The sequence below is a fragment of the Phascolarctos cinereus genome, unplaced genomic scaffold (genome assembly GCF_003287225.1).
Source record: "Phascolarctos cinereus isolate Bilbo 61053 unplaced genomic scaffold, phaCin_HiC Scaffold_5;HRSCAF=322, whole genome shotgun sequence".
Classification (NCBI taxonomy): Eukaryota; Metazoa; Chordata; class Mammalia; order Diprotodontia; family Phascolarctidae; genus Phascolarctos; species Phascolarctos cinereus.
Window position 1 is genome coordinate 381,297,106 of NW_027555958.1, and position 24,650 is coordinate 381,321,755.

At 44.1% G+C, this 24,650-nt stretch overlaps 1 protein-coding gene across 3 annotated transcripts; it reads right to left on the minus strand.

Annotated features, from left to right (window-relative positions):
* Positions 1-4,694: 4,694 nt before the first annotated feature.
* Positions 4,695-12,707, minus strand: ELF3 (E74 like ETS transcription factor 3). Of its 3 annotated transcripts, none has more exons than XM_021003221.2 (9): positions 12,553-12,707; positions 11,566-11,731; positions 10,987-11,208; positions 10,483-10,575; positions 9,943-10,062; positions 9,606-9,698; positions 8,911-9,027; positions 7,018-7,213; positions 4,695-5,638 (listed from the first exon to the last, which is right to left on the minus strand). In XM_021003221.2, the coding sequence occupies exons 2-9, from the start codon at positions 11,717-11,719 to the stop codon at positions 5,521-5,523; spliced, it is 1,113 nt and encodes a 370-aa protein (XP_020858880.1). In that variant the 5' UTR covers positions 11,720-11,731; positions 12,553-12,707; the 3' UTR covers positions 4,695-5,520. The 3 variants fall into 3 exon arrangements, with proteins under 3 accessions (XP_020858880.1, XP_020858881.1, XP_020858882.1); XM_021003222.2 differs by having other exon boundaries at positions 11,566-11,790; XM_021003223.2 differs by lacking the exon at positions 10,987-11,208 and having other exon boundaries at positions 12,553-12,706.
* Positions 12,708-24,650: the final 11,943 nt, after the last annotated feature.

Sequence of the window (24,650 nt, forward strand, 5' to 3'; positions counted from 1 at the left end):
GATTGAGCACTGCCCCTGGAATCAAATAGGACCTGAATTCAAATCCAGCCTCAGACGCTTACTAGCCATGTGACTCGGGACAAGTCATTTATCCCTGATTGCCCCCCCCAATTTTTTTTTTAATAAAATGCAGAATTTTCCAGTCCTCATACCCAATCAGTCTCCAGGTCTTGCTGGTTCTGCCTCTATAACATCTTTTGTACCCTTTGCATTTTTCCATATCCTAACAGCCTTAAAGGCCTTGTCCAAGGTCACAAGCATCAAAGTTATGATTTGAACCCAGGTCTCCCGACTCCAAATCTACCCCACTGCATGGTTCACAGCCCAGCAATAAAAGTGCAGAGGCCAGCAGGTCAGTGAACAGCCAGAGACAATCCATATCAGGCATGTGTGCGGGAGACAGGGAGCAACAGGGCCGGGCCCAAACAGGCACACCCAAACAAAGAAGCTGCTTGACCGCTCTCTGACCCACATAGCAAGGTAGTGTGCCACACAGACAGAGCAGATAGCACCCAGCAACCGCCGGCTCACTGCAACATCTCAAACAGTCCGGTGACTCCATCAGCACCCCCCTTCCCCACTCCCGGCCCCCCCAGTTCAGAGCCCACACCCAGGGCACACCCACATAGCAATCAAAGGATGGGAAGAAAATGAACTTTATGAGTTTCTTACCTTGTTATCCACCCTATTTCTGGGCAAACAGGGTACAGGGTGGAGGGGCAGCTTCCCCAGCTGGGTGTAGCCTTATTCCTTTTCCCAGGCACCTCTTTGGGGTCTCTCCCTTCCTCCCTCTCTCTGAGGGGGGAAAGGTTCAATCTGGAACTTGTGGGGGTCAAGAGGGATGAGGGAATCTCCCTTAGAGCTTGTGGGGATCCCTTAATGACAAATCCTAGACTAAAGAGTGCAGGTTTGCTGTGAAAGACGAATAGGAGTGGCTGAAGGTTTTGTAGGCAGAAGAGATATTCATTCAGAGGCAGTGTGGGAATCAAAGGACCTGGGTTCAGATCCTCTTCTGTCACTATTTGTGTCATTTTGGGCCAGTTACTTCTTTCCAGAACTCAGTTTCCTTATCTGTAAAATGGGGTGAAGGGGCATGAGCTTAGAATAGATGGTCTTTAAGGTCTTTTCCAGCTCTAAATCATGTGGCCTATGAGTTTTAGGGTGAGTGCCTGGGATCTGAGACACTGAGACACTTAGACACCTCTAGCCTCTGGATTGTCCTTCGATTGCTTTCAGACCCCAGATCCCTCCTTTCAGTACCCAGTTGTCTGTTGCCCTCCCAGAAAATCTCTCTGATGATGGTCCTCAGGCTATCAAAATGAAGGACTCTCCCCTTTTTGGGGGGGGGGGGAAGGGAGAAGAATCTTATAGTGCAAGGGGAGAAGTGTATACTAGAACAGGATAGCTAATTATTTGTCAAAAAACTAATCTCACAGCCTCATTTTTCAAACTGTCTCCCCTTGCTTTTTCCAAAGTTGACTAGTTTCACCTCTCCAATTTATTTCCCATCCTTCTTCTAGAGCATCTCTTGGCCCTGAGGACAATTCCTAACATTTCCTTAACCATGGAGAAACCAGGAGCTGAAATGCATATCTTGAGAGAGGCAGTTGCTAGGAGCAATTATATCTTTTTGGAGCTTCATTCATAGCACCTTCTGGGGTCCTCATACATCTTCTCCTCTTATCTGCAAACTTTTAATTAAATACAGATGGTTTCAGAGATGGGATGTTGTCTTCTGTTTTGAAACTTCTCTGAGAAGCAGCCTTCGGCATCCCTTTCCTCTCACTGTCTTCAGCTGTAAAATGCCCCCACCCCCACCCCCACCCCAACCTCCTTTCCAGATTCCCTTTCGCCCTGTACTGCTTGTGTTCTGTATCCTTTCCACACCAATAAGCTGGTTATCACTTTTTCTCAACACACAGAACTTTAGATTGGAGGAATAGATCAAGTAGAAAGTTTAGTTTCTTTCTACAACTACACACCAAGAGGGAGCCAATAACAGAGATGGGAAGGGTGCAGTTTCAAAGGACAGCTGTATCACATGTTGCAAATACCTAACTATTAGATCATAGGGTCACAGATCTAGAAATGGAAGAAACTTCAGAAGCCTCTAGACCAGGCCCTTCATTTTACAAATGAGAAAACAGAGGCCTAGGGAAGTGAATTCACTCGTCCAAGGTTTCATGGGACCAGGCAGAGTGAGGACTTGAACCCAAGTGTTCTGGCTCCTAATCCTGAGCTCTTTTCTACCTTGCCATGAAAGTTCAGGGCGTTAAGTCTCAGTCTAGGGTTCTTGCCCCACTAAGTTGTTACTCACCTTCTGGTGCCATGACCTTTGGCCATCCATCTCCTTTGCCTTCTCTTGACTCCCAGGTAGAGAAAATGAAGCCCACATTCAGTATCAAAATGAAGAAATACTCTTTCCATGACACTGCCTTGCCTCTCCCCACCCTGTGATATGGAATCGGCTGTTGGATAAGAAAAGAGGCCTGCTGGACTGAGGCCCAATTTGAGCAAACATCCTTCAACTGTTGAGCCAGTATGCCTTCCCCAACCCAGGAGAGGCAGTTTGATGCAGAGGGAAGAAGAGTACCATGACAGGAAGCATCCTTGTACTGTATAGCAGAAAGAACACAGGCTTTGCCTCTTGCTACCCACCATTTCATGAAGGTGTTGGAAGAAGGAGGGTTCTTAACTTTTTTGTATGATACGGACCCTTGGGGCAATCTGGTGAAACCTATGGACCACTTCTCACAAGGTATTTTAAGTAAAAGAAAATCCTTAGGATTACAAAGGAAACCAATTACATAAAAACATAATTATATCATTTCATGAACCACAGGTTAATAGCCCCTAGAGATTATCTCTACTAAGTTTTTAAGCCAGAAAGCTTTTGCATATGTTGTCTCTTTTGATGCACAGGACCTTGTATCTCCTTAAGTTTTATGAAGAGTCAGGAGATCCCTATGTGTGGGAGAAACTCCTGAAATCTAGAGAGAGGACCGTTAGAGGAAGAATCTTTTAATAAAAGCAGGAAAAATAAACTATTGGGTAATTGCTCTGATTCCCAGCTAGCATGAAGCTATGCTATGACATATTACCCTGAGTAATACCTTCTTTGCCAAGGTTTCTCCACTCATCTCTCCAAGGATTTTTTCCCCAGGAGAAAATTTCTATGATTATATAATGGCAGTTTCATGAGAAAATAAATTCACATTACAATTATTCCCCTGATAGCCAAGGTGTAGGAATGCAGGTGCTGTGGAAGGTCAAACCCATGTTTCTTACATGCCATATTCTGGCATTCTTAGGATTTTACAGTTTAAGGATCATCCTATCTACCCCACCCTACCCTTTGTATCATCTCATATCATAATGGTTCAAGTACCAGATTTCAATTCAGAAAACTTGAGTTCGAATGCTGGGGCTTACTCTGGAAAAAAAAAATCAGCTTTTCTGGACTTGACTTTGCACATCTGGAAAATGAGAAAACTGAGGCCTGTCACATAGCTCAAGTGATAAACATTGGGACCAGAACTGAAGTTTCCTGACTTCTGATTCAATGTTCTCATGGGTTCCTGGGCAAATTTTCTCAAGTCATTCGAAATCATCAACCAATGGACATAGGTAGTTTTTCTAATTAAACGTGTTAGTTCAGGGTGCTGCATACTCTCAGCTCCCTCAGCCCCATAGTACCAGTGACCAACTAGGCTGGCTTTCAAATAGGCCCTGACTTTTACCAACCTACTGAGCACAGTGCAAAGGAGAGTGCTGTTTTGGCAGTCAGGAAGAGCCAACTTCGAATCCTGGACCCGTGATCCCACCGCTCTAAGGAATTCCCACATGAACAAACTCCCTCTGCCAATGTAGGTCTTCTAAGCCTTTGTCTAGAGCAGGTGACACAGACACCCGGTGTCAGATGCAGGACTTGAAGCCATCTTCCCAGCTTGGAGGCCAGCCCTAGTAAAATGGGAGTTAATAGTTGTAGGACCTACCCCACAGGGTTGTTGTAAGGATCAAATGAAATGCCAGGTATTGTTTTCTTACCCTTAGGGGACAAGGAGGATGAGAAGCTTGTGACAATGACTAGAACAGGAACATAGATTTGGAAGTGGAAAGGACCCCAGAAGCTATGCAGTCCAAGCTCCTCATTGTACAGAAGAGGACCTGAGGCCCAGACACTACCCCCTCCCTAAAGTGATACAACTACTAAGGTACAATTTGAACCCAGGTCTCCTGACTTCTGACTCCACTTCTCTTCATGCTCTTCTTGTGCTTCAGTCCTAGGACCCTGAACTAACATTTATGGCCAAACTTTTGCATATGTTGTCTCTTTTGATGCACAGGACCCTATACCTAGCACCTGGCAGCCACTTAATGCTTACTGAATTGAATTAAATATTGAATCTAATTCTCCCAAAACTAGCCCCCATTTCAGAGTGGAAACAAACTAAGTTAAGTGTCTAGTGTGTCTCACCATTAGATCTTTTCTCTTTCCTCCCACCTGTTTCCCATCAAGTTATGTGGAATTCATAGCTCAACCCATTTCCCCCTTAAGGTCTCACCCCTGTCTTTGACTCCCTCCCTGGGTATCCTTATCAATTGCCCCCACCCCAACCACGGTCACCATCGCCTTGATCCTATCCATTGACAACAACTCTAGCCTCTCAGTGAACAGACAGGCAAACCATAGGTTAAAAACAAAAAACCCCAGAAGATACTTTATTGCAAGTTTTTGATCCATTCTGGAGACAAGAGGAGTGACCAGGAGTCCTGGGGACCAGTTTCACCACCCCAGCCCCTGCTTACAGATATGGCAAAAGGAAGGAGTGAATCCATCCTGGTCCAGGGAAGGCCATGAGCAGCTGTAATAGCTGAAGTCTCTGCAGCCAATGGCCTCGGAACAATCGTCTCTGGTCTTTATCCTCACACATGGACAGAGGGTCTAGGAGTGTAGGAGGGGAGGGGTATCATTGAAAAAATAGATTTCTATGTACATATTACATATTTATACCACATAAATTAGGGAGTGCTCTGACCCACGACCTGCGGAGTCCAAGCATAGGGAAAGGGCAGGCCTGGAGGCAAGGTGCTGGTAGGTCTTCTCTCTAAGGCTTTTTTCAGGGGCCACCCATCACCCCCCAAAGAGCATCGGTCCAGGGTTCTACGAGAAGAGGGTCCTTGGCTCCCATGTGACATCCAGGATTCCCAGCTCAGAGACCTCTTGGTTTCAGCCAGCAGCGCCATGGCTGCCATCCAGAGGGCTTGTAGTTCCAAGAGGAAAGAGGAGGGAGGGGCCCAAGGTCTCCATATCCCATGACAACTGTTGACAACAAAGCCAGGGCAGGCCAAAGTTCAGTTTCACTCCACTGGGGCACACCCACTGGCTTCCAGCGCCAATAAGGGGCACCCACCCTCCCTGGAGGGACTTGGAGGGCCGGGGTCCAGGAATGTCTGAAGGAGTCTCTGGTCCAGGGGCAAGCTCATGGTCGGCCTTGAGTGCCGAGATGGCCCTTTCGTTCAGTTCCGGCTCAGGACCGCCTCCTCCTCCTCTTTCCAACCACTCGAGTTCTTGCCGAACTTATAGACTAGTCTCCGGCCGTCAACCCGCTCTAAGATCTCTCTTTTGTAGTAGTACCTGTTGCAGATGGGGAGGATGAAATAAAGCAAGGCCCTCAGGGATTCCCTAGAGTTCCTCCTGTGTGAGGGGGTGAACTTCGGGCAGGTCCTTTAACTCCTCCCTAGGACTTCTTTGTCTCTTCCATAAAATGAGAGGATCGGACCAAACTGATATCCTCTAGATACAGATATTCCTTCCAGTTTACAGGACCATAAATTAGGCCTAGAAGGATTCTTAAAAGGTCATCTAATCTAACCCTTCATTTTACAGATAAAGGAACTATGGCCCAGAAGGGTTAAGTAATTTGCCCAGGGTCACACAGTAGCCAAGATTTGAATCTAGAGGTCTTTGGTTTCCAAATCCAGTCCCCTTTCCATGACGCCATGGCTCTCTAATCTGAGCCATGGGAGTTTTTCCGTTAGTCTTCTCCCCTCTACTAGAGATTCCCTTCAGCCCGTCAAGCCTTATTCCCGTTTCAACATATACCTATACTATACACGATATATACATATCCCTCCAATTTCCCATAGACCATTTATTCCCTCCTTCCTCTTTTTCCAACTGTCCTCTCTGCTTCTAAAATCTAACTCTTCCCCCCACCTTCCCTCCCCCTCTCCCTCTTTTCTCTCTTCCCTGTGCCTCTCCTCCTCATTCTCTGACCATAACCTTTACCCTGCTTCAGGAAGCCTTCCTGAACTAACCTCACCCAACTCTGGTCAATATCACCCATTGCTTTTCCTGCTTATGACCAGTTATGTCCTTGCTCTTTGTCTTAAGGCTATGTCATCAAGCAACCTGGTTTGGGGACAAGGTGTGTGTGTGTTTAGTGAATTACAGAATGATAGAAATAGAAGATATCAATCCAATTTCCCCCTACTCTTGACAGGATAGGACACTGAGACGCCAGAAAAAGGGGTCTCAGTGACTTAAGGTATCCAAGCACCTGTATTCATTCAGTGGCAGAAACAGGTATAGAACCCAGGACCTCCTGACTTCCCATTAATACTCTGTCCTCTGCTGAGTGCTGCCCTTATAAAAATACACCTATCTAAGGACACCTGAACATTGGGATTGGCAGCTTGGAAAGGGGACAGGGCTTGGCAGCAAGAAGCTCTAGGTGGAAGTCTTGGCTCCAATATCTATTGGCTGTGACCTTGTACAAGTCATTTGTAAGCCAGTCAGGAGGTTACCTTTCTGAGCCTCTGTTTCCTCACCTGTAAAATCATGAGGCTGGGCACAAATGATTAGTAAGATACCTTCTGCCTCTCAGAATTCTATACTTTCAAGTCATCTTCTCTAGCAAGCTAAGAGCTCCACAACCAAATTACTTCCTCCCCACCTCCCCAGGCCCCCAACTGGGAGCTTCCTGGCCCTCTCCCAAACTCTAACCAGCTCACCTCATGGCCCGGCTGAGTTTCTCATAGGTCATGCTGTTATTTTTCTTCTTCTGACCCCACAGCTGGGCCACAGCCTCAGATCGGAGGAACTTAAAGACACCCTCATGTCGGTTCTCCCACTTCATAAGGCCCTCATTGAGCTCTGGGTGGATGAGGATGTCCCGTATAAACTCCCACAGGTGTGTCCCTCTCGGAGCTGTGAACAAAAACCCAGTAAGTCAAGGAGGACCACTTCTCTGTTCCAAGCCTAATCACTCTCACTGGAAGGATGAAAAGCCCCAGGCTTCTCTTGATTTAACTCAGTGGGGGCCCTTCATTGAACTCCAGCTTTCCCAAAGGCCAGTGGGGAAATAAGTGCTCACTCTCCCTTCTAGTGCAGAGACTAGATTTGAATGAGGGCCCTGCAGCCAGCACTAAGACTCAGCACCTGGGTCTTTGCCCAAGTCACCTCACCTGTTATGTGTCTGAGGCCGGATTTTAACTCAGGTCATCCTGAATCCACTGCACCACCTAGCTGCCCTGTTTTATCACTTTTAAAGATGCGGCCAGTGTCTGTTTTCTTTATTTTGCATCTTGGGTACCCATTCCAGGCTCTGCTCTCCAAAAGGCTTTCAAAGACTTTTGGAAGGGCTGAGATACTGACCCAGTGAACTCTGGCACTACAGCCATCAGCTCTGTCTTCTACTTCCTTTGTATTTGTTATACACATATTTATTGTTTCACCCAATAGAAGCTAAGTACCTAGAGGTCAAGGAATGTTTCATTTCTTGTCTATGCACTTACTGTACAACAACTCTAAATAAAGGCTAATTGATTAATTGGTTGGATAAGAGCAAGGTAGCTAACAACTTCCACCAGTGTCCTCTTTTACTATAATCCAGGGCTTTAGCCTAAGACTTGGAACCTACAAATTCTGACTTTTAAATGAGCTCTGCTTGGGTTTCTTGCCCTCTCTCACCAATTCCTAAGAGTCAGAGGGAAAAAAAAAACACAGTAAAAAAAAAAAGCACTCACAATAATGATAGGTCCCAATTATGATTACTAAGGTATTCAGTCACTCATTTTTACTCTCAGAAATTTTATTATTCCCCATTTTACAGTTGAAAAAACTGAAGCTCCAAAGTAAAATAAATGGCCCCTGGTGATATGCCTAAGTGGCAGAAATTCGAACCCAGGGCAAATCCAATTTTCTTTCTAATATACCCTGATGCTTTCCCCCTCCATCTCCTGGGTGCTCTGTGGTCCCAAATTCAACGTCCCAAGGATGGTTGTCCCTATCCTCATCCCAGCACAGCAGGCTTAGTGCTAGGCATAAAAAGGAATATTGGGTTACGAGGTGGGGACTGGAGTCCTGGCTAACCCCTTATGGGGCCTCAAGGCAAGGCATGACCTTGTACCTCACTTTCCTCGTGTATATAATAAAAAGGGTTTGACTAGAGAAACTATCTATCCTATTTAGCTCTAACCTTCTGTGGCTCTTTGATTCCTAGTTCTGCCACAATACAGCTATGTGACCTTGGGGAAACCACTTTCCTCAGTTTCTTTTAACTATATTAAAAAAAGCCCTCGGCCTCAGACCAAACACTTGACACTTTACTAGCGGTGTGACCCTGCGCAAGTCACTTAACCCCAATTGCCTAAAAAAAAAAAGGAAAAAAGAAACAAACCCTGACTTACTTCACACAGGGTAGGTATTCTTAGCTATAATTGACAGATGAGGAAACTGAGGCATAGGCAGCGGTATCATAAAGCTGAGAAAATTTCTTTGGAAACTTAAGCAGCGCAAGGGACTGTTTATTCCCTGCCACCCCAAACAGAAGCAGCCTCTGCCCACTCCTGCCCCACCCCACCCCCCCCAACAGCAGCGACCATAGTGAAAGGCGTTATTCTTACCATGTTTGCTTTTCTTGCTCTCCAGGCACTCCCGGGTCTCCTTGCTCAGCTTTCGGGGTCGTCCTCGTTTCTTCTTCCCATATTTCAGGTCCCCTTCCTTGTAGTCAGAGAAGTTGTCTTAGCAGAGAGAAGGAAAATGGGAGTAAGTTGGGAATCTCTTTCCTAGCTTCTCTGGAAATGTATCTGAATGTATAATCACATCTGTTGTTATTTTCTCCCTCCCCCCCAACATCCTCCCTCTCTCCCCACCTTCCCTAGCAAGAATCCAAACTCAAGCAGGTTCAGGCTGGAAGTCAAGACTCTTAGGGTCCATCACCATTTCGTTCACTCATATTAAAACCTGTTTTCTCATACACTCAAGGCTTCAGGGGAAGTTCCCCTAGCTCCCCTCCCCTTGGCCCAGTCATTTCCCACTTGGCTTCGGGTTCCTTTTCCCCGCCTTAACCAGACAGCCTCTTCAGAGCACTCAAGCACTGATCGCTTCCCTCTCTGAGCCTCTTCCAGTCCCATACTTTTCACTAGCCCAGCCAGGAAACTGTCCACTCTAGCCTTGATAAAGCTTCCCTGATTGGGTCTTTTCCACCCCTCTTTGCAGAGGGCTGACTGTTGAGTTCCACCACTACTCCCCTCAGATAGAGCATGGACTGCCCTCCCACAATAGGAAGGGCTACCTCCATACCTTCTCCCTCACTTACCACTGGAAAAAGAGAAGAGTTTGCTATCTGTGGGATCTAAATCCACATCACTTGCACCAGAGTCTGAGTGGGGACTTTGAGAGGTTCCAGTCCCTAGATCAGACAAGGAGGAAAAAGAAGTGAATTCCCCAAGCCAGCAAATAACCTCTTGGCCAACCTCAGCCTGGGCTTATCTGAGTCCTTTCGTCCCATACTGGCTGAGCTGTGTTTCTCCTTAGCTAACCCTGTCCTTCTTATAGGAAGTCTAGCCCTGATTTTTCTCCTTTAAAAAGGTCAGTTGGGTTATAGTACGGCTGAGGACTTGGGAGTTAGAGGGTACCGAGACTTGGATTCTTACCTGAAGTGGACACATCTGAACAGCCTGGAGAAGGAGCCCCTGTCCCATAGCTTCCTGGGTAATGGGGACTGGCCAGCCTTGAGTCATCTAACAAATCTTGGTTGAAAGGGCTGCTATGATCTGGGGAGAGAAGATATCAAGGATCAAAGGGGCTAGATCAGGAACTGGGTGGGGCTCTCTCAGAGAATGGTCAGGCATATTCATGAGGGCCCTGGAAGACAAAGTGTATTTTTCCAGGTAAGGGGGAGGATACTGGTTGGGTCCCAGGGCCCCTGGGGCCAGGGTCTTTCAGGACTTTTGATAGGTCCTAGATTCAGAGCCAGAAGATCAGCTTATCTAATATCCTCATTTCTCTCTCCCCACAGCATTTCCCAACAATAAAGGAAACAGAGGTCTAGGAGATTAAATGGTTGGCCCAAAGAGAATAAACCAGGGAGATTTGGAAGTCAATCCACCCTGAGCTTTTTGGAGGTCATCTGGTAAAAAGCGCCTGGGGCTAGGTCAAGAAGGTGGAAATAAGGGGAAAGGTAGGACTCTTACCAAAGGTGGAGTCTCCCATGATATCCTGAGAAATGAGTCCATCCTTCTCTAGGAGCTCAATGATCCAGCTTAGCTCATCAGATGAGCTAGATGCTAGAGAAAACAAGGAAGGCATGAGGGAAGTGGGGCAGGGGTGCAGTGTGGGGTAGGGGGGTACTGTCAAGGTATCAGCCGGGCATATTAGGTAGCTCCCCTTCTTTCCCCCTTTTCCAGGGTTCAATGATCCATCTGGCTGGTGGATGGAACTCTAGGTTCCTTCCCACCCAAAGGTCCACCTTCCCTAAATTTATCCCTAGGATATGGCTTAATTTAATGCCAACCTTGGCCCCTACTTAACAGAACTTGGGACCCCCCGACCAATCTCCTTTAACGTTCTGGTGAAACCAAACCCTTGAGAGTCAAGGGCTCTGCTCTGTGTTGGGGGGAGAGGGGGAGGGGTGGGCAATTCAACTGGTGGCTCTAACCCTGGGATTTATGGGGGGCAGCCCCCTCCCTGGCACTCACAGAGGTCTTGCAGCTGGGCAAAGAGCTCATCCCCCAGGGGTCCAAAGACCAGGCGCAGCTCTTCCCGGGGGTAGCTGCACAGTGTGGCGCCATCCATATTGCATTGGGAAAAGTCAATGGCACTAGCATCATATTTATTCTTCTCCACCTGATAGCTGATCCAGTCTAGGACCTGGGCCTTTGACCACAAATGGGGCAGCATCCCTGACCAGCTGGCTTTGTCTAACAAAGGAAGAGGATGCTAGGTTAACAGGACAGGGGAAAGGGTCACCCAGTCTCACCTCTGCCTCTGCATTCACACTTTATCGCCATAGACCCTTGAGCTACCCCTGTTGTATTAGTGTTCCATGTGTATTCCCCCCATCCCCACCCCCACACCCCCTAGCATTCACTCTCTGTCTAAGCTATACTCACTTCTCTACCCTACATTCTCTCTGGTCCCATCTCTCTCTCCCCCACCCCACTCTTTCGGGGGGGGGGGGAAGCCATCCAAGACACTCTTCTCTGCCTTCCTGACTCCCAAGCTCTTTGGATGATTGCACTCCATTTCCCCAGGTTCCCTGTGCTCCCAGGACCCACCTGTGCCCTCTAGGGGTATCTGTGGATTGCTCAGGGTCAACACCGGGTCGTCCCCACCCAAGGTGGCTGATGAGGCGGGAGCTGGGTCTTCTGCCTGGTACATGGCACTGATATAGTTGCTGAAAATGTTGCTGATCTCACAAGACGCAGCCATGAGGTTCCCTCTCTGTGTTTAAAGTTGAGAAGAGATGAAAAACTGGGGTCCAGGATCAGAGACCAAGGCTCCTAGTCGGGGGTACATTAGATACACTTTTTGTTACCCTCAGGACTCAGAGGTTTGGGCTAAGGTTGCAACCCTGGACACAAAACCACCAATACCCCATCTCCCATCCCCCCATTAAGAACTCCCCACAGGAACTATAGTTAGCGCTCAATTTTCCCAACTGCTCATTCTGTAGATGTACAAAGGGAGGTCTGCAGATAAATTAAGCCACTTGTTCAAGGTCATCCATCTAGTCAGTGGAAACAGCAGGAATATCAATCAGAGACCGCTTCAGGTGGTCAGGGGAAAGCCAGCATCTCCCCAAACCCTGGGAACTCTGGTCAAGAATTCCCAATACAGTCTCGAGAATAGGGCCGAGATTCAAGGTCGAAAAGAAATTGCTGATTGGTGCAGGTAGGCAGGTAGCTTAGGATTTAAGTCTTCGTCTGCCAAGACCTAACCCTTCCCTGGGAATTACTCTCTAGGTTGAGGTAGGAAAAGTAATTTCTTGAATGCTGACTTCTCCCTCTTCACCAAGATCTCCTTCTCTGGATCTGATGTTCTAGGACAGGTTAGGATGGAGAGACTCATCCCCCCCCCAAAAAAAAGCACCTTAAATCTTAGGATCCTGATATTGGGACAAGTCGGTAAAACACCTGAAAATCCCTCCATTGGAGTCTCATGCTCAAGATGGGGGGCGGCACATTCCCCTCCCTAAGTCCTACGTAAGTCTTTGCGGAGCGCCATGCTGCCATGCTTTCTGTGGGGGTGATTTGGGAACCTACCAGAGTAAGCCAGAACACGGAGGGCGCAGGGCAGCCGGCAGCCGTGGATAATCCAGGTCGCAAGTTAACTCCAACAGGTAGGTGAACACTGCATCTATCTACCTCTCTCTGCCCTTCTCACTCCGCCCTAAATAAAGCCTAAGGCAGACTCCTCCCAGGATAGAAGCATTTTATAGGCAGCTCGCTGCTGTAACCTGAGCGGGTTAGCCTTGAGGCGGGCAGCCTCATTGGACCAAGGGGATTTCCTGGCCTCGGGACCCAGGCTCCCTGTCCTTGGTGATTTGCATATTATGTCCCAGCCTGGCGGGCGGGAGGGTGCTGGGAAATCAGGCTAGGCTGGTTTAATGATTGTCAGTGTCTGTCATCCCTCACCCTCTGGGTTGGACGAAAATTGGCAGGAGAGGGCACCCCTGGTGGTACCACCCTCGGACTCAGGAAATTCCCCAGGGGGCCTGGAGAAAGAGGCAGTGGGGTGGGTTGCTGGACTCCTGGCTGCTCCCCAGAGGTGCCTTGGGATGAGAGCTGGGTGGAGGCTGGTGCTGTGTTTTGGAATTAAGCTTTGGACGGGACCTTAGGGAACAGGTACCCCACTACCCTTTATGCTACAGGTCTGCCCTTTACATGCTTGGAGATCTAAAAATGGGTGGGAGGGGAGACTGAGAAAGCTGAGAAGACTGGGATGGTCACAGTTCTATTCCTCATCCCTGGGTAGCCTCTCCTAGAATTCTGGAGAGATCTTGTGTTGATCGAGGGACCAGACGTCCATCTTTTGCCCGATACAGAGCCGTCTGCAGCTACTTCTGGGGACTTCATGGAGACTGCGCAACCAAAAATGGGGCAGAGGAAGCCCGGAGGGCTTTGGGCAATGGCTCAGGGCCTGCCCCTTAGCATTGGCCTGCAAGTCAGAAGGCCCTGCCATTTACAGTGTGGCAGTGGGCCAGGCACTTAAGCCTCTCTGAACCTCCGCTTTCTCATCTGCACAATGGGCATATCATAGGGTTTAATAGGAGGCTCAAATCAGACGGTGAATTTTTTTTTTATTAACAGTACATAACATCAATATGTTACCGGAGGTCATTATCTCTTCCCTCTCCCCTGCCCAGCTATCTAGAGAGGCTGGAAGCAGCCAAGAACTTGGCTGCCTTCCCCCCGCCCCCCACCCCACATCTACTCAGTAGTTCATCCCCCCACATCCCATCCCTTGTCCTACGCCCCAATGATTCACTGATGCTTGCCTGCTGCCCCCTGGTGGCCAAAACTTTACCAAGAGCCCCTCCGGGGCCTTAACTGCCTGGGAATGCACCCTGGGGCTGGAATGGGACGGGAAAGCAGGAGAATCCCTGGGTTCTGAGTGCTAATGCCCCTTTCTCATTGTGGGACCAGGGGCCAGTCCTGTCTCCTCGCCAGGATCCCATGAGGAGACACCACACAGGAGAAGGTGGAAACTTGAGAAGGGAAGCAGAAGATTCACAGAAGGCTGGGAGTGGACGGTCCCTCCCTCCCCATATAGCACGTGTGTTATACATATGTAGAGATGTGTATATATTTAGACGTATGTGCTTGTATACACACATACAACATATTGTACATATATATGCACATATACATATATAACTATACCCCCAAATATAGAGCACAATGGGACGCTTGGTATTCCTTCCCAATAGTTAGTACCTGCTTCAGGGAGGACACTATATTTTTTTCAAATTAAATTTAAAATTGTCAATTAACATTTATTTTCTCTCCTTTCCCCTAAACAAAAAAGAAAAAAAAAACAACCATTCTGTGACCCTGGCCCTGGAGGGGCCGCAGGAAGTTTTTGTCTTCCTAATGAGCCTCCGGGCTCTCTTCTTTGAAGCTCCTGGGAGACAGGGAGTTAATGCCCCAAGCCCCACTGGGCCAAGGGTGGCCGGAGCAGCCTGGGGCTCTGGTCATAGGATTTTCCCCAGCCCTTCAGGGGGCCTCCCCCAGGAGCCTGAGGCAGGCACACCCTCCTCCTACGACTCACCCAGGAATGTGGTAGAACCTGCTCTGGGCCCTAGGGACTAGCTCACGTGTCCTTTGCCCTGAGGAGAACCCTGACAGCCTTCCTAGGGAGGGAGAGAGAGGAGAGGGAGAGTCCCTGACTCAGATGGCCAGAGCTAGAAGGGGCCTCAGAAACTCGGTCCAGTGCCTTTATTTAACACAGAGGAGAAATCTGAAGCCCCCAGAAGGGAAATGACTTGCCCACGGTAACATGGGTCATAGGTGGCAGAGCAGTGATTTGAACCCAGGCTGTCAGACTCCAACTCTAAACCAAGTCCAGTATTCTTTTCACTATGAACAGACTGCCGCCAGAAAGGCTGGATGGGGGCTTTGGGCCACAGCACCACGTCCCTCATTTATTCGGTCCAACTGGGAGGGAGGAATTGAGAGGAGTGAGTGAGGAGGGGGTGGGAGGAAAGAGGAGAGCAGAAGAAGGCAGTTTCAAGGAAGGGAGGAGTTCTGCAATAATAGAAATAATTATAATAGTTAACACTGAACACCTAAAAGTTTACAAATAAAAAAAAGAGAATGAAGGAAAAACAACAACATCTTTACAATATTGTTGTTACTATAAATGAGGGATTATGGGGGGTAGGTTAAGGAATAGAAGAGCAAAGTAACAGGTAGAAAAGTCATTAGGAGGGATAGGAAGTAAGAAATAAGCACAAATATAAAATAGAGATCAGGAGTAGAATTTGTTAGGGAAAAAGGAGCAGGAGTGGTAATCGTGATCTCTAAGTTAAGGCTAAAATAGATTTAATCAAAAGAGAAAAACAGTGAAACTACACTATGTGTCAGTCATATTCATCAAGTTGATGGACTTGGGAAAATATGGAAAGACTTGAACTTACGAAAGAAGAGATTATCCACTCTCAGAGAAACAGGATAAATAAGTATAGTCCGGTCTTACATAGATGCATAGGAATGTATATGGCTATATATGAGTATGATTGTAGACATCTAAGCATGTGTATGTGTATGTATATTTTGTGTATATGTGTATATATGTATGCAAGTTATAACTGTGTGTGTATGTGTGTATCCATGCTTCATTGTAGCCTTCTGGGGTGGGGGGAAAGGGGGAAAAAAAAGTAAAAAGTGCACAGCTGAGAACAAAAGAAAAACTTCAAGGAAGCGAAGAAAAGACGGACAGCTCTCAACATAATGTGCAGTATTTATTATATAATTTATTGTTGTATATTTTAAATCCTCTCTTTTTGCTGTGTACTTGGCACTTACCAGTTTCAATATTTAAATTTATATATTTCTTTTTCTTTTCTTATTGAGTATTTAAGTTTTAGTATTTAAGTCTAAAATAATTTTTAAAAAAACCAAAAATAAAATAAAATAAAAGTTTACAAAATGCTTCATACATATTGTCTCGTTTGGTCCTCACAATAACCCTGGGAGGCAGGTGTTATTATTACTCCCATTTTACATATGAGAAAACTGAAGCTGAGAGAGGAGCTAAGTGACTTGCCCAGGCTCACACAATTAATGTCTTAGTCAGAATTCAAGCTCGGGTCTTCATGAATTCAAGTCTGGCACTACACCACTTAGCTGCACCCAGGGGAACAGCAGATAGAATAGAACAGTGGAGCTCTCCCCTCCTTTCCCCCTCCCTTCCCATCTAAAGAATGGTTCATTATGGTCCTTCAGTAGTTCAGCCTGTCCCCTAGAGACAGAAAACAGGGTACCATGGAAAAGGGAGAAATTGGAGTTCATTGTTGGGGGGTGAGGGGAAAGGGTGTAGGGAATTGATTGACTGACAGAGGAAGGTCCTGGAGGAAGGCGAAGAAAGTGGGGTCAAGGGCACAGCTTAGCCTTGCTGACTATCTTCTGTGACCAGAGGGAAGGAGGGGAGAGAGACACACACATATAGAGGGAGGGAGAGGCAGAGAGAGAGAGATGGAAGAGAGGAGAAGAGACAGACAGAAAGACAGAAAGAGAGAAGAAAGAGAGAAAGAGAGAGACAGACAGAGAGAAGAGAGAGAGAGACAGACAGACAGACAGACAGAAGAAAGAGAGAGAGAAAAGAGAGAGACAGACAGAGAGAAGAGAGAGAGCTTAGGAGTTTGCTGGGGCAGTTTAGCTCAGACGGCCTGCACTTTCTTGGGAGGCTTGCTCCTCAGCTGGGAGTGAGAAGATGGATGTCCAACAGTGCATGAGAGATGGTGTACGTTCCTGAGCTCTGACTCCCGAGTCCTGGAGCTGGAGGCCCCGGGTCCCCAGCCCTGGCGCACAGGGAAGGCTCCCAGCCTCTCTGGGCCTCAGTTCGCTCACAGGTAAGATACGGGAGGCTGGACTATCCTGAGATCCTTTCTTGTTCTCAGTCTAGGATTCTAAGTCAGGGGAAAAAAGTTCAGTACAGTCACTGTGGGGAAGAAGAGGTAACTAGTGTGTTATTCAGTCAATAAGCATTTATTAAATTTATTATTTATTAGGTATTATTGATTAACTATGGCATAGTGTTAAGGGCTGGGATACAAAGAAAAATGAAAGCACAATCTTGCCCTCATGGAGCTCCCATTCTAGTGGGGAAGATAGCACACCAAAAAATCCCATGGTACCATGTATAGTGGGCAGTTAGGTGGTGCTCTGGTGCACAGAGCACTGGGCCTGGAGTGCCCAAGACTCATCTTCCTGAGTTCAAATCTGGCCTCAAACACTTATTAGCTGTGTGACCCTGGGCAAGTCACTTCACCCTGTTTACCTCAGTTTCCTCATCTGTAAAGTGAACTGGAGAAGGAAATAGCAAACCATTCCAGTATCTTTCCCAAGAAAACACCAAATCAATGACTTAATAACAACAAAACCATATATGAAGTGAATGGAAAGTAATTTTAGAAGAAAAGAGGGGTTGAGCAGGGAGGAGATGGAGAAGACCAGGGAAGGCCCCCTGCAGAAGGTGGGATTTGAACTTGGCTCCTGACATGATTTCACCTTAAAGGTCTCTCTCAGTAATCGTTTCTTTTATTCATTCATTCATTCATTCATTTATTTACTGCAAGATAATTCAGGTTAAGTGACCAGTGTCACACAGCTGGTAAATGTCAAGTGTCTGGTCTGAGGCTGGATTTGAACTCAGGTCCTCTTGACTCCAGGGCTACTTCTCTATCTGCTGTGTCACCTAGCTGCCCTCAGTAATCATTTCTATAACTCCTTTTAACTATCCAGGGTTTCTCCTGAGAATATAAGAATTCAGCCCATGTCTCTCCTCCAAAGGATCCTTAGCTTTTCTTCAAACATTCAGGCCAACAAGACTTTAGATATAGGAGAGGTTTTATTTAACCTGATGAAAATCTAACTTTCTTCTCTTTTGCAGGGATCAGCAAGCAATCCTTCTCTGTAGTATAGTATGGTAGATAGAGTATTAGAGAAGGAGGTAGGAAGACCCAGGTTTAAATTCAGCCTCTGATGCTTTCTAGCCATGTAACCATGGGCAAGTCATTTAATTTCTTGGAGCCTGTATAAAAATGGGACTGTAATTCCTACCACACGGGGCTTCTATGAGGCTTAAATACAATATCTGTAACGTTCTTTGCAAACTATAAAGCACTATATTTTTAGTTCAATTGTTTTTCTTTCTTTTTCTTTCTTTTTTTTTTGGTTAGGCAATGGGATTAAGTGACTTGCCCAGGGTCACACAACTAGTAAGTGTTATGTGTCTGAGGCCAGATTTGAACTCAGATCCTCCTGAATCCAGGCCTGGTGCTCTATTCACTGCACCACCTAGCTGTCCCAAATTTTTTTTTTCCAATTGTTTTTCAGTTGTGTTAGACTCTTCATGTCTGACATTTGGATTTTTCTTGGCAAAGACATTGGAGTGGTGCCATTTCCTTCTCCAGCTCATTTTACAGAGGAGGAAACTGAGGCAAACGGGATGAAGGGATTTGCCCAGGGTCACATAGCTAATAAGTGTCTGAGGCCAGATTTGAACTCAGGAAGAGGAGTCTTCCTGATTTCATACCTGGCACTCTATCCACTGCTGGGTGGCAACCCAGCAGCTTACAAATCATTATATAAATGTTAGTTATTATGTAGTCAGATAAGCAACAAAACTTAGTGAAAAAATCATTGTAATTTTCTCCTCAGCACCCATGGTTCCCTGGAATGTTCCTTCTTCTTTGGGACCTTGCAGATGAAACAGGCAGTACTATAATTCTCTCTCCAGGTTTAAATGAAGCTGAGTATTTCTATCTGATCACAAATCATGGATTTGAAACTTTAAAGGACCCTAGTGGTCATTTAGACTCCTAACTCTCTGGACTTCTTTCTCCATCATGCCCATACACAGGTACCGTCTCTATCCTCACCCCCACTTTCTTGCTCCCTTTTATATATATATATAATGTCTTCTCCCATTAGAGTGTAAGCTCCTTGAGGGCTGGGACTGTCTTTTCTTTCTTCTTTCTTTCTTCCTTCCTTTCTTTCTTTCTTTCTTCTTTCTTTCTTTCTTTCTTTCTTTCTTTCTTTCTTTCTTTCCTTTTCTTTTTTTATTCCCAACCCTCAGCACAATGCCTGGCATGCAGCAGTCACTTAATAAATGCTTGTTGACTTGATTTTCCTCCCTTCTGCAACTGAGATTCTTTTTTTTTTTTTGCTTTTTTTTTTTGGTGAGGCAATCAGGTTTAAGTGACTTGCCTAGGGTCACACATCTAGGAAGTGTTACGTGTTTGAGGCCGGATTTGAACTCAGGTCCTCTTGACTCCAAGGCTGGAGCTCTATCCACTGCACCACCTAGCTGCCCCTGCCCCTGCCCCTGAGATTCTAAATCTCCTATCTCTCAATTGCTGAGACCCTCATCTTTCTCTGGTGGCAGCTACCAAATACCACAGAATGTTCAAGGCCTCTCTCCAGGTCCGTTGGTAGCTCAGCAGAGAGTTCTGTGTCTACCTCCCAGGTATTTCTGTGTCTGTGTCTGTGTCTGTGTCTGTGTCAGTGTCTGGTGTCTGCTGCTGCTGTCAGTCTGCTCTCTCTGTGCCTGCTGCCTATGTCTGCTTTCTATGTCTGCTGCTGTGCGTGTGTCTGCCTCTTAGTATTATCTATGTTCTGTTTTCTTGCCTCTCGGTAGAGGTTTCTCTCTTTTTAAAAACTGTAGACTTCACACCTAGTTCAAGGAGACTTATTGTGAGATCTGCCTTTGGGAGAGTGCCTTGGCATTCCTGGTATAGACATGAGAAATCCATAAGGACAGAGTAAAAGGATAATTGAACAGGCACATGGGTGCACCTGAGGCTTATGTGCCATGAATCTGTAGTGGGTGAAAGCAGCTCAGTTTTGTGATTTTCTACAGAAAATCACAGCTTAGGAGCAAGAGAAGAACAATTAAGGGCATAAAATTTATTCAGAGATAAGAAGTCACAGATTGGGAAAAGGAAGAAGGCTAAGATCACCAAGTCTGATGTCAGGAAGACTTATTTTCCTGAGTTCAAAAAGCAGAAATAGACAATGACCTTAGATTCTTATTATGGGGACAGGGAAGATCAAGGCACAAATTCAGAAAAGGACAACATTGTCAATATCCACTTCTGAAACCTGAAAGGGGAATAGGAACTGGTCTCAAGCCCAAAAAGCCTTCTTGGAAGAGTTCAAGAAGGATTTTAAAAGTCAAATAAGAGAAATGGAAGAAAAATTAGGAAAAGAAATGAGAGGTCTGCAGGAGTCAATAGCTTGGAAAAGGAAGGACAAAAATTAACTGTAGAAAACAAGTCCTTAAAAAATATAATTGGCCAAATGAAAAAAAAAAGTATACTGAAGAAAACAACTCCTTAAAAAGTAGAATTGGCCAAATGGAAAAGTAGGCACAAAATCTAATAGAAGAAAACAACTCGTTAAAAATTAGAATGGGCAAGTAGAGGCTAATGACTATATGAGAGATCAACAATCAGTCAAACAGAAAAAAAGAATGAAAAAATAGAAGAAAATGTAAAATACCTCATTGGTAAAACAACTGACTTAGAAAAAAGATCCAGGAGAGACAATTTAAAAATTATTGGTCTACTTCAAAACCATGATGAAAAAAAGAGCCTGGACAACATCCTTCAGGAAATCATCAAAGAAAACTGCCCTGAGGTCCTAGAAACAGAGGGTAAAATAGTCATCAAAAGAATCCGCCAATCACTTTCTGAAAGAGATCCAAATTGAAAACACCAAGCAATATTGTAGCCAAACTCCAAAATTACCAGATCAAAGAGAAAATACTGCAAGCAACCAGAAAGAAACATTTTAACTATCATGGAACCATAGTCAAAATTATGCAAGACCTTGCAGCTTCCACATTAAAAGATCAGAGGGCATGGAATATGATATTCCATAAGGCAAAGGAGCTTGGATTATAACCAAGGATCAATTACCCAGCAAAACTGAGCATAATCTTTCAGGGGAGGAGATGGATATTCAATGAAATAGGGGACTTGCAAACCTTTCTGATGAGAAAACCAGAGCTCAACAGAAAATTTGACCTTCAAATACAAGACTCAAGAGAGGCATAAAAAGGTGAACAAGAAAGAAAAAAACAATAAAATGTTATTAATAAGGGCAAACTGTTTACATCCCCACAAGGGAAGATGACACTTGTAACTCTTGAGAATTGTAATGTTCTTATGACATTTAAAAGGGGGTGTACTTAGACAAAGGTCATGGATATAAGTTAATTTTGATATGATGGTAAAAAATGTAATTAAGTGGTGAAAAGGGATTATACTGAGAGAGAAGGAAAGGAGGAGGCAGACAAGGGTAAATTACATCACATGAAATGGTAAATTACATCACAGCAGAGGGAAAGGAGGGAAAGAGGGAATAACATAATGAGGCATAAAAATCTAACTTACCCTATAGGAAGTAGGAAGGAAAGGAAAAAGAAAAGGGAAGAGGTGAATTGAAGGGAGAGCAGACTGAGGGAGGTAGTGGTCAAAAGCAAAACTCTAGTGAGGAGGGCAAGGAGAAAGGAGAAAGAAAAGCATAAAGGGAGGTGGTGGGGGTGGAATAGCATGGAGAGAAAGACACAGATAGTAATCATAACTGTGAATGTGAAAGGGATGAACTCTCCCATAAAATGGAAGTGGAGAGCAGAATGGATTAAGAATCATAATCCTACAATATGTTGTTTACAAGAAACACATTTGAAGCAGAGGGATACACACAGAGTAAAGGTAAGAGGCTGGAGCAGAATATATTATGCTTCAGCTGAAGTAAAAAAAGCAGTGATAGCAATCCTGATCTCAGACAAAGCAAAAGCAAAATAGATCTAATTAAAAGAGATAAGAAAGGAAACTACATACTGCTAAAAGGTACCATAGACAATGAAATAATATAATTATTAAACATATATGCACCAAGTGGTATAGCATCCAAATTCTTAAAGAAGAAGTTAAGGGAGACACAGGAAGAAATAGACAGCAAAACTATACTAGTAGGGGACCTCAATCTCCCCCTCTCTGAACTAGATAAATTTAATCACAAAATAAACAAGAAAGAAGTTAAGGAGATGAATACAATTTTAGAAAAGTTAAATGTGGTTGACCTCTGGAGAAAACTGAATGGAGACAGAAAGGAATATACCTTTTTCTCAGTGGTACATGGCACCTACACAAAAATTGACCATGTACTAGGGCATAAAAACCTCACAATTGAGGGGCAGCTAGGTGACACACTTACTAGCTGTGTGACCCTGGGCAAGTCACTTAATCCCAATTGCCTAAAAAATAAATAAGTAAATAAAAATAAAAATAAAAAAACAAAAACCTCACAATTGAATGCAGAAAGGCAAAAACATTAAATGCATCCTTTTAAGATCATGATGCAATAAAAATTACATGTAATAAAGGGCCATGAAAAGACAGACTAAAAATTAATTGGGAACTAAATAATCTAATCCTAAAGAATGAATGAGTCAAACAAAAAAAAAACAGAAACAATCAGTAACTTCATCAAAGAGAATGACAATAATGAGTCAACATACCAAAACTTATGAGATATAGCAAAAGCTGTCCTTAGGGGAAGTTTTATATCTCTAAATGCTCATATAAATAAAATAGAGAAAGAAGAGATAGTGAATTGGGCATGCAACTAAAAAAGCTAGAAAAAGAACAAATTAAAAATCCCCAATTAAATACCAAATTAGAAATTCTGAAAACCAAAGGAGATATTAATAAAACTGAAATTAAGGAAACTATTGAACTATGAAATAAAACTAAAAGCTAGTTTTATGCAAAAAAAACCCCAATAAAATAGATAAACCTTTGGTTTATCTGTTTAAATTATTATCTATTAAATATTATAAAGTACATGTATTATTAAATATGATAAATAATATTAAATATTAAAGGTATTATTTGTTAAAAATTTTTTTAAAAGAAAGAAGAAAACCAAATTACCACCATCAAAAATGAAAGAAGTAGATTTACCATCAATGAAGAAGAAATCAAAACAATAATTAGGAGCTATTTTGCCCAACTGTATACCAATAAATTTGACAACCTTTGTGAAATGGATGAATGTTTACAAAAATATAAATTGCCCAGATTAACAGAAGAGGAAATAAAATACTTTAACAACCTCATTTCAGAAAAAGAAATTGAACAAGCCATCAATGAACTCCCTAAGAAAAAAATCTTCAGGGCCAGATGGATTTATAAGTGAATTCTATCGAACATTTAAAGAACAACTAATTCCAATACTATATGAACTATTTGGGCAAATAGGTGAAGAGGGAATCTTACCAAATTCTTTTTATGATACAAATATGGTGCTGATACCTAAACCAGGAAGAGCCAAAACAGAGAAAGAAAATTACAGACCAATTTCCCTAATGAATATAGATGCAAAATTTTTAAATAAAATATTAGCGAAGAGATTATAACAACTTATCTTGAGGATAATGTACTATGATCATGTAGGATTTATACCAGGAATGCAGGGCTGGTTCAATAGTAGGAAAACTATCAGCATAATTGACCATATCAACAACAAAACTAACAGAAATCATATGATTATCTCAATAAATGCAGAAAAAGCATTTGACAAAATACAACACCCATTCCTATTAAAAACACTAGAAAGCATAGGAATAAATGAAGTCTTCCTTAAAATGATAGGTAGCATCTATCAAAAACCATCAGCAAGCATTATATGTAATGAGGATAAGGTAGAAGCATTTCTGATAAGACTGAGGGTGAAACAAAGATATCACCACTGTTATTCAATATTACACTGGAAATGTTAGCTTTAGCAATTAGAAAAGAAAAAGAAATTGAAGGAATTAGAATAAGCAAAGAAGAAACAAAGCTATCACTCTTTGCAGATAATATGATGGTATACTTAGAGAATCCTAGAGAATCAAGTAAAAAAAATTGCTTAAATAATAAACAAATTTAGCAAAGTTGCAAGATATAAAATAAACCTACACAAATCATTGGCATTTCTATATATTACTAACAAGGCACAACAGCAAGAGTTGGAAAGAGAAATTCCATTTAAAGTTACTGTAGACAATATAAAATATTTGGGAGTCTACCTGCCAAAACAAATCTAGGAACTATATGAACACAATTACAAAACACTTTTCTCACAAATAAAGTCAGATCTAAATAATAGGAAAAATATCAGTTGCTCCTAAGTAGGCCAAGCTAATATAATAAAAATGACAATTCCACCTATATTAATTCACTTATTCAGTGCTATATCAAGCAAACTACTAAAAATTATTTTATAGAGCTAGAAAAAACAATAATAAAATTCATCTGGAAGAACAAAAGGTCCTGGGATAAGACATCACTATTTAACAAAAACTGCTGGGGAGGGGTGGAGCCAAGATGGTGGAGTGAAAGCAGTGACTTGCTTAAGCTCTCCCCCAAACCCCTCCAAATACTCATAAAAAATGGCTCTAAACTAATTCTGAAGCAGCAGAACCCACAAAAAGACAGAGTGAAACAAATTTCCAGCCCAAGACAACCTGGATGATTGATCAGAAAGGTGTATTGTGCCGGGAGCGCAGGCCGCAGCAAACCTGGAGCAGGCCTCGGAGGACTGAATCGAGGGCAGCTGTGGAGGTTTCCAGACTCCTCAAGCCA

What these genes read in the sequence shown, in the direction of transcription:
- ELF3 (XM_021003221.2), bottom strand. Translation starts at nt 11,719, where the DNA reads ATGGCTGCGTCTTGTGAGATCAGCAACATTTTCAGCAACTATATCAGT. An exon ending in ACTCTTCTCTTTTTCCAGTG is followed by an intron (nt 9,028 to 9,605) that starts GTAAGTGAGGGA and finishes CTCTCTGCTAAG; the next exon opens with ACAACTTCTCTGACTACAAG. An exon ending in AAACTCAGCCGGGCCATGAG is followed by an intron (nt 5,639 to 7,017) that starts GTGAGCTGGTTA and finishes CATCTGCAACAG; the next exon opens with GTACTACTACAAAAGAGAGA.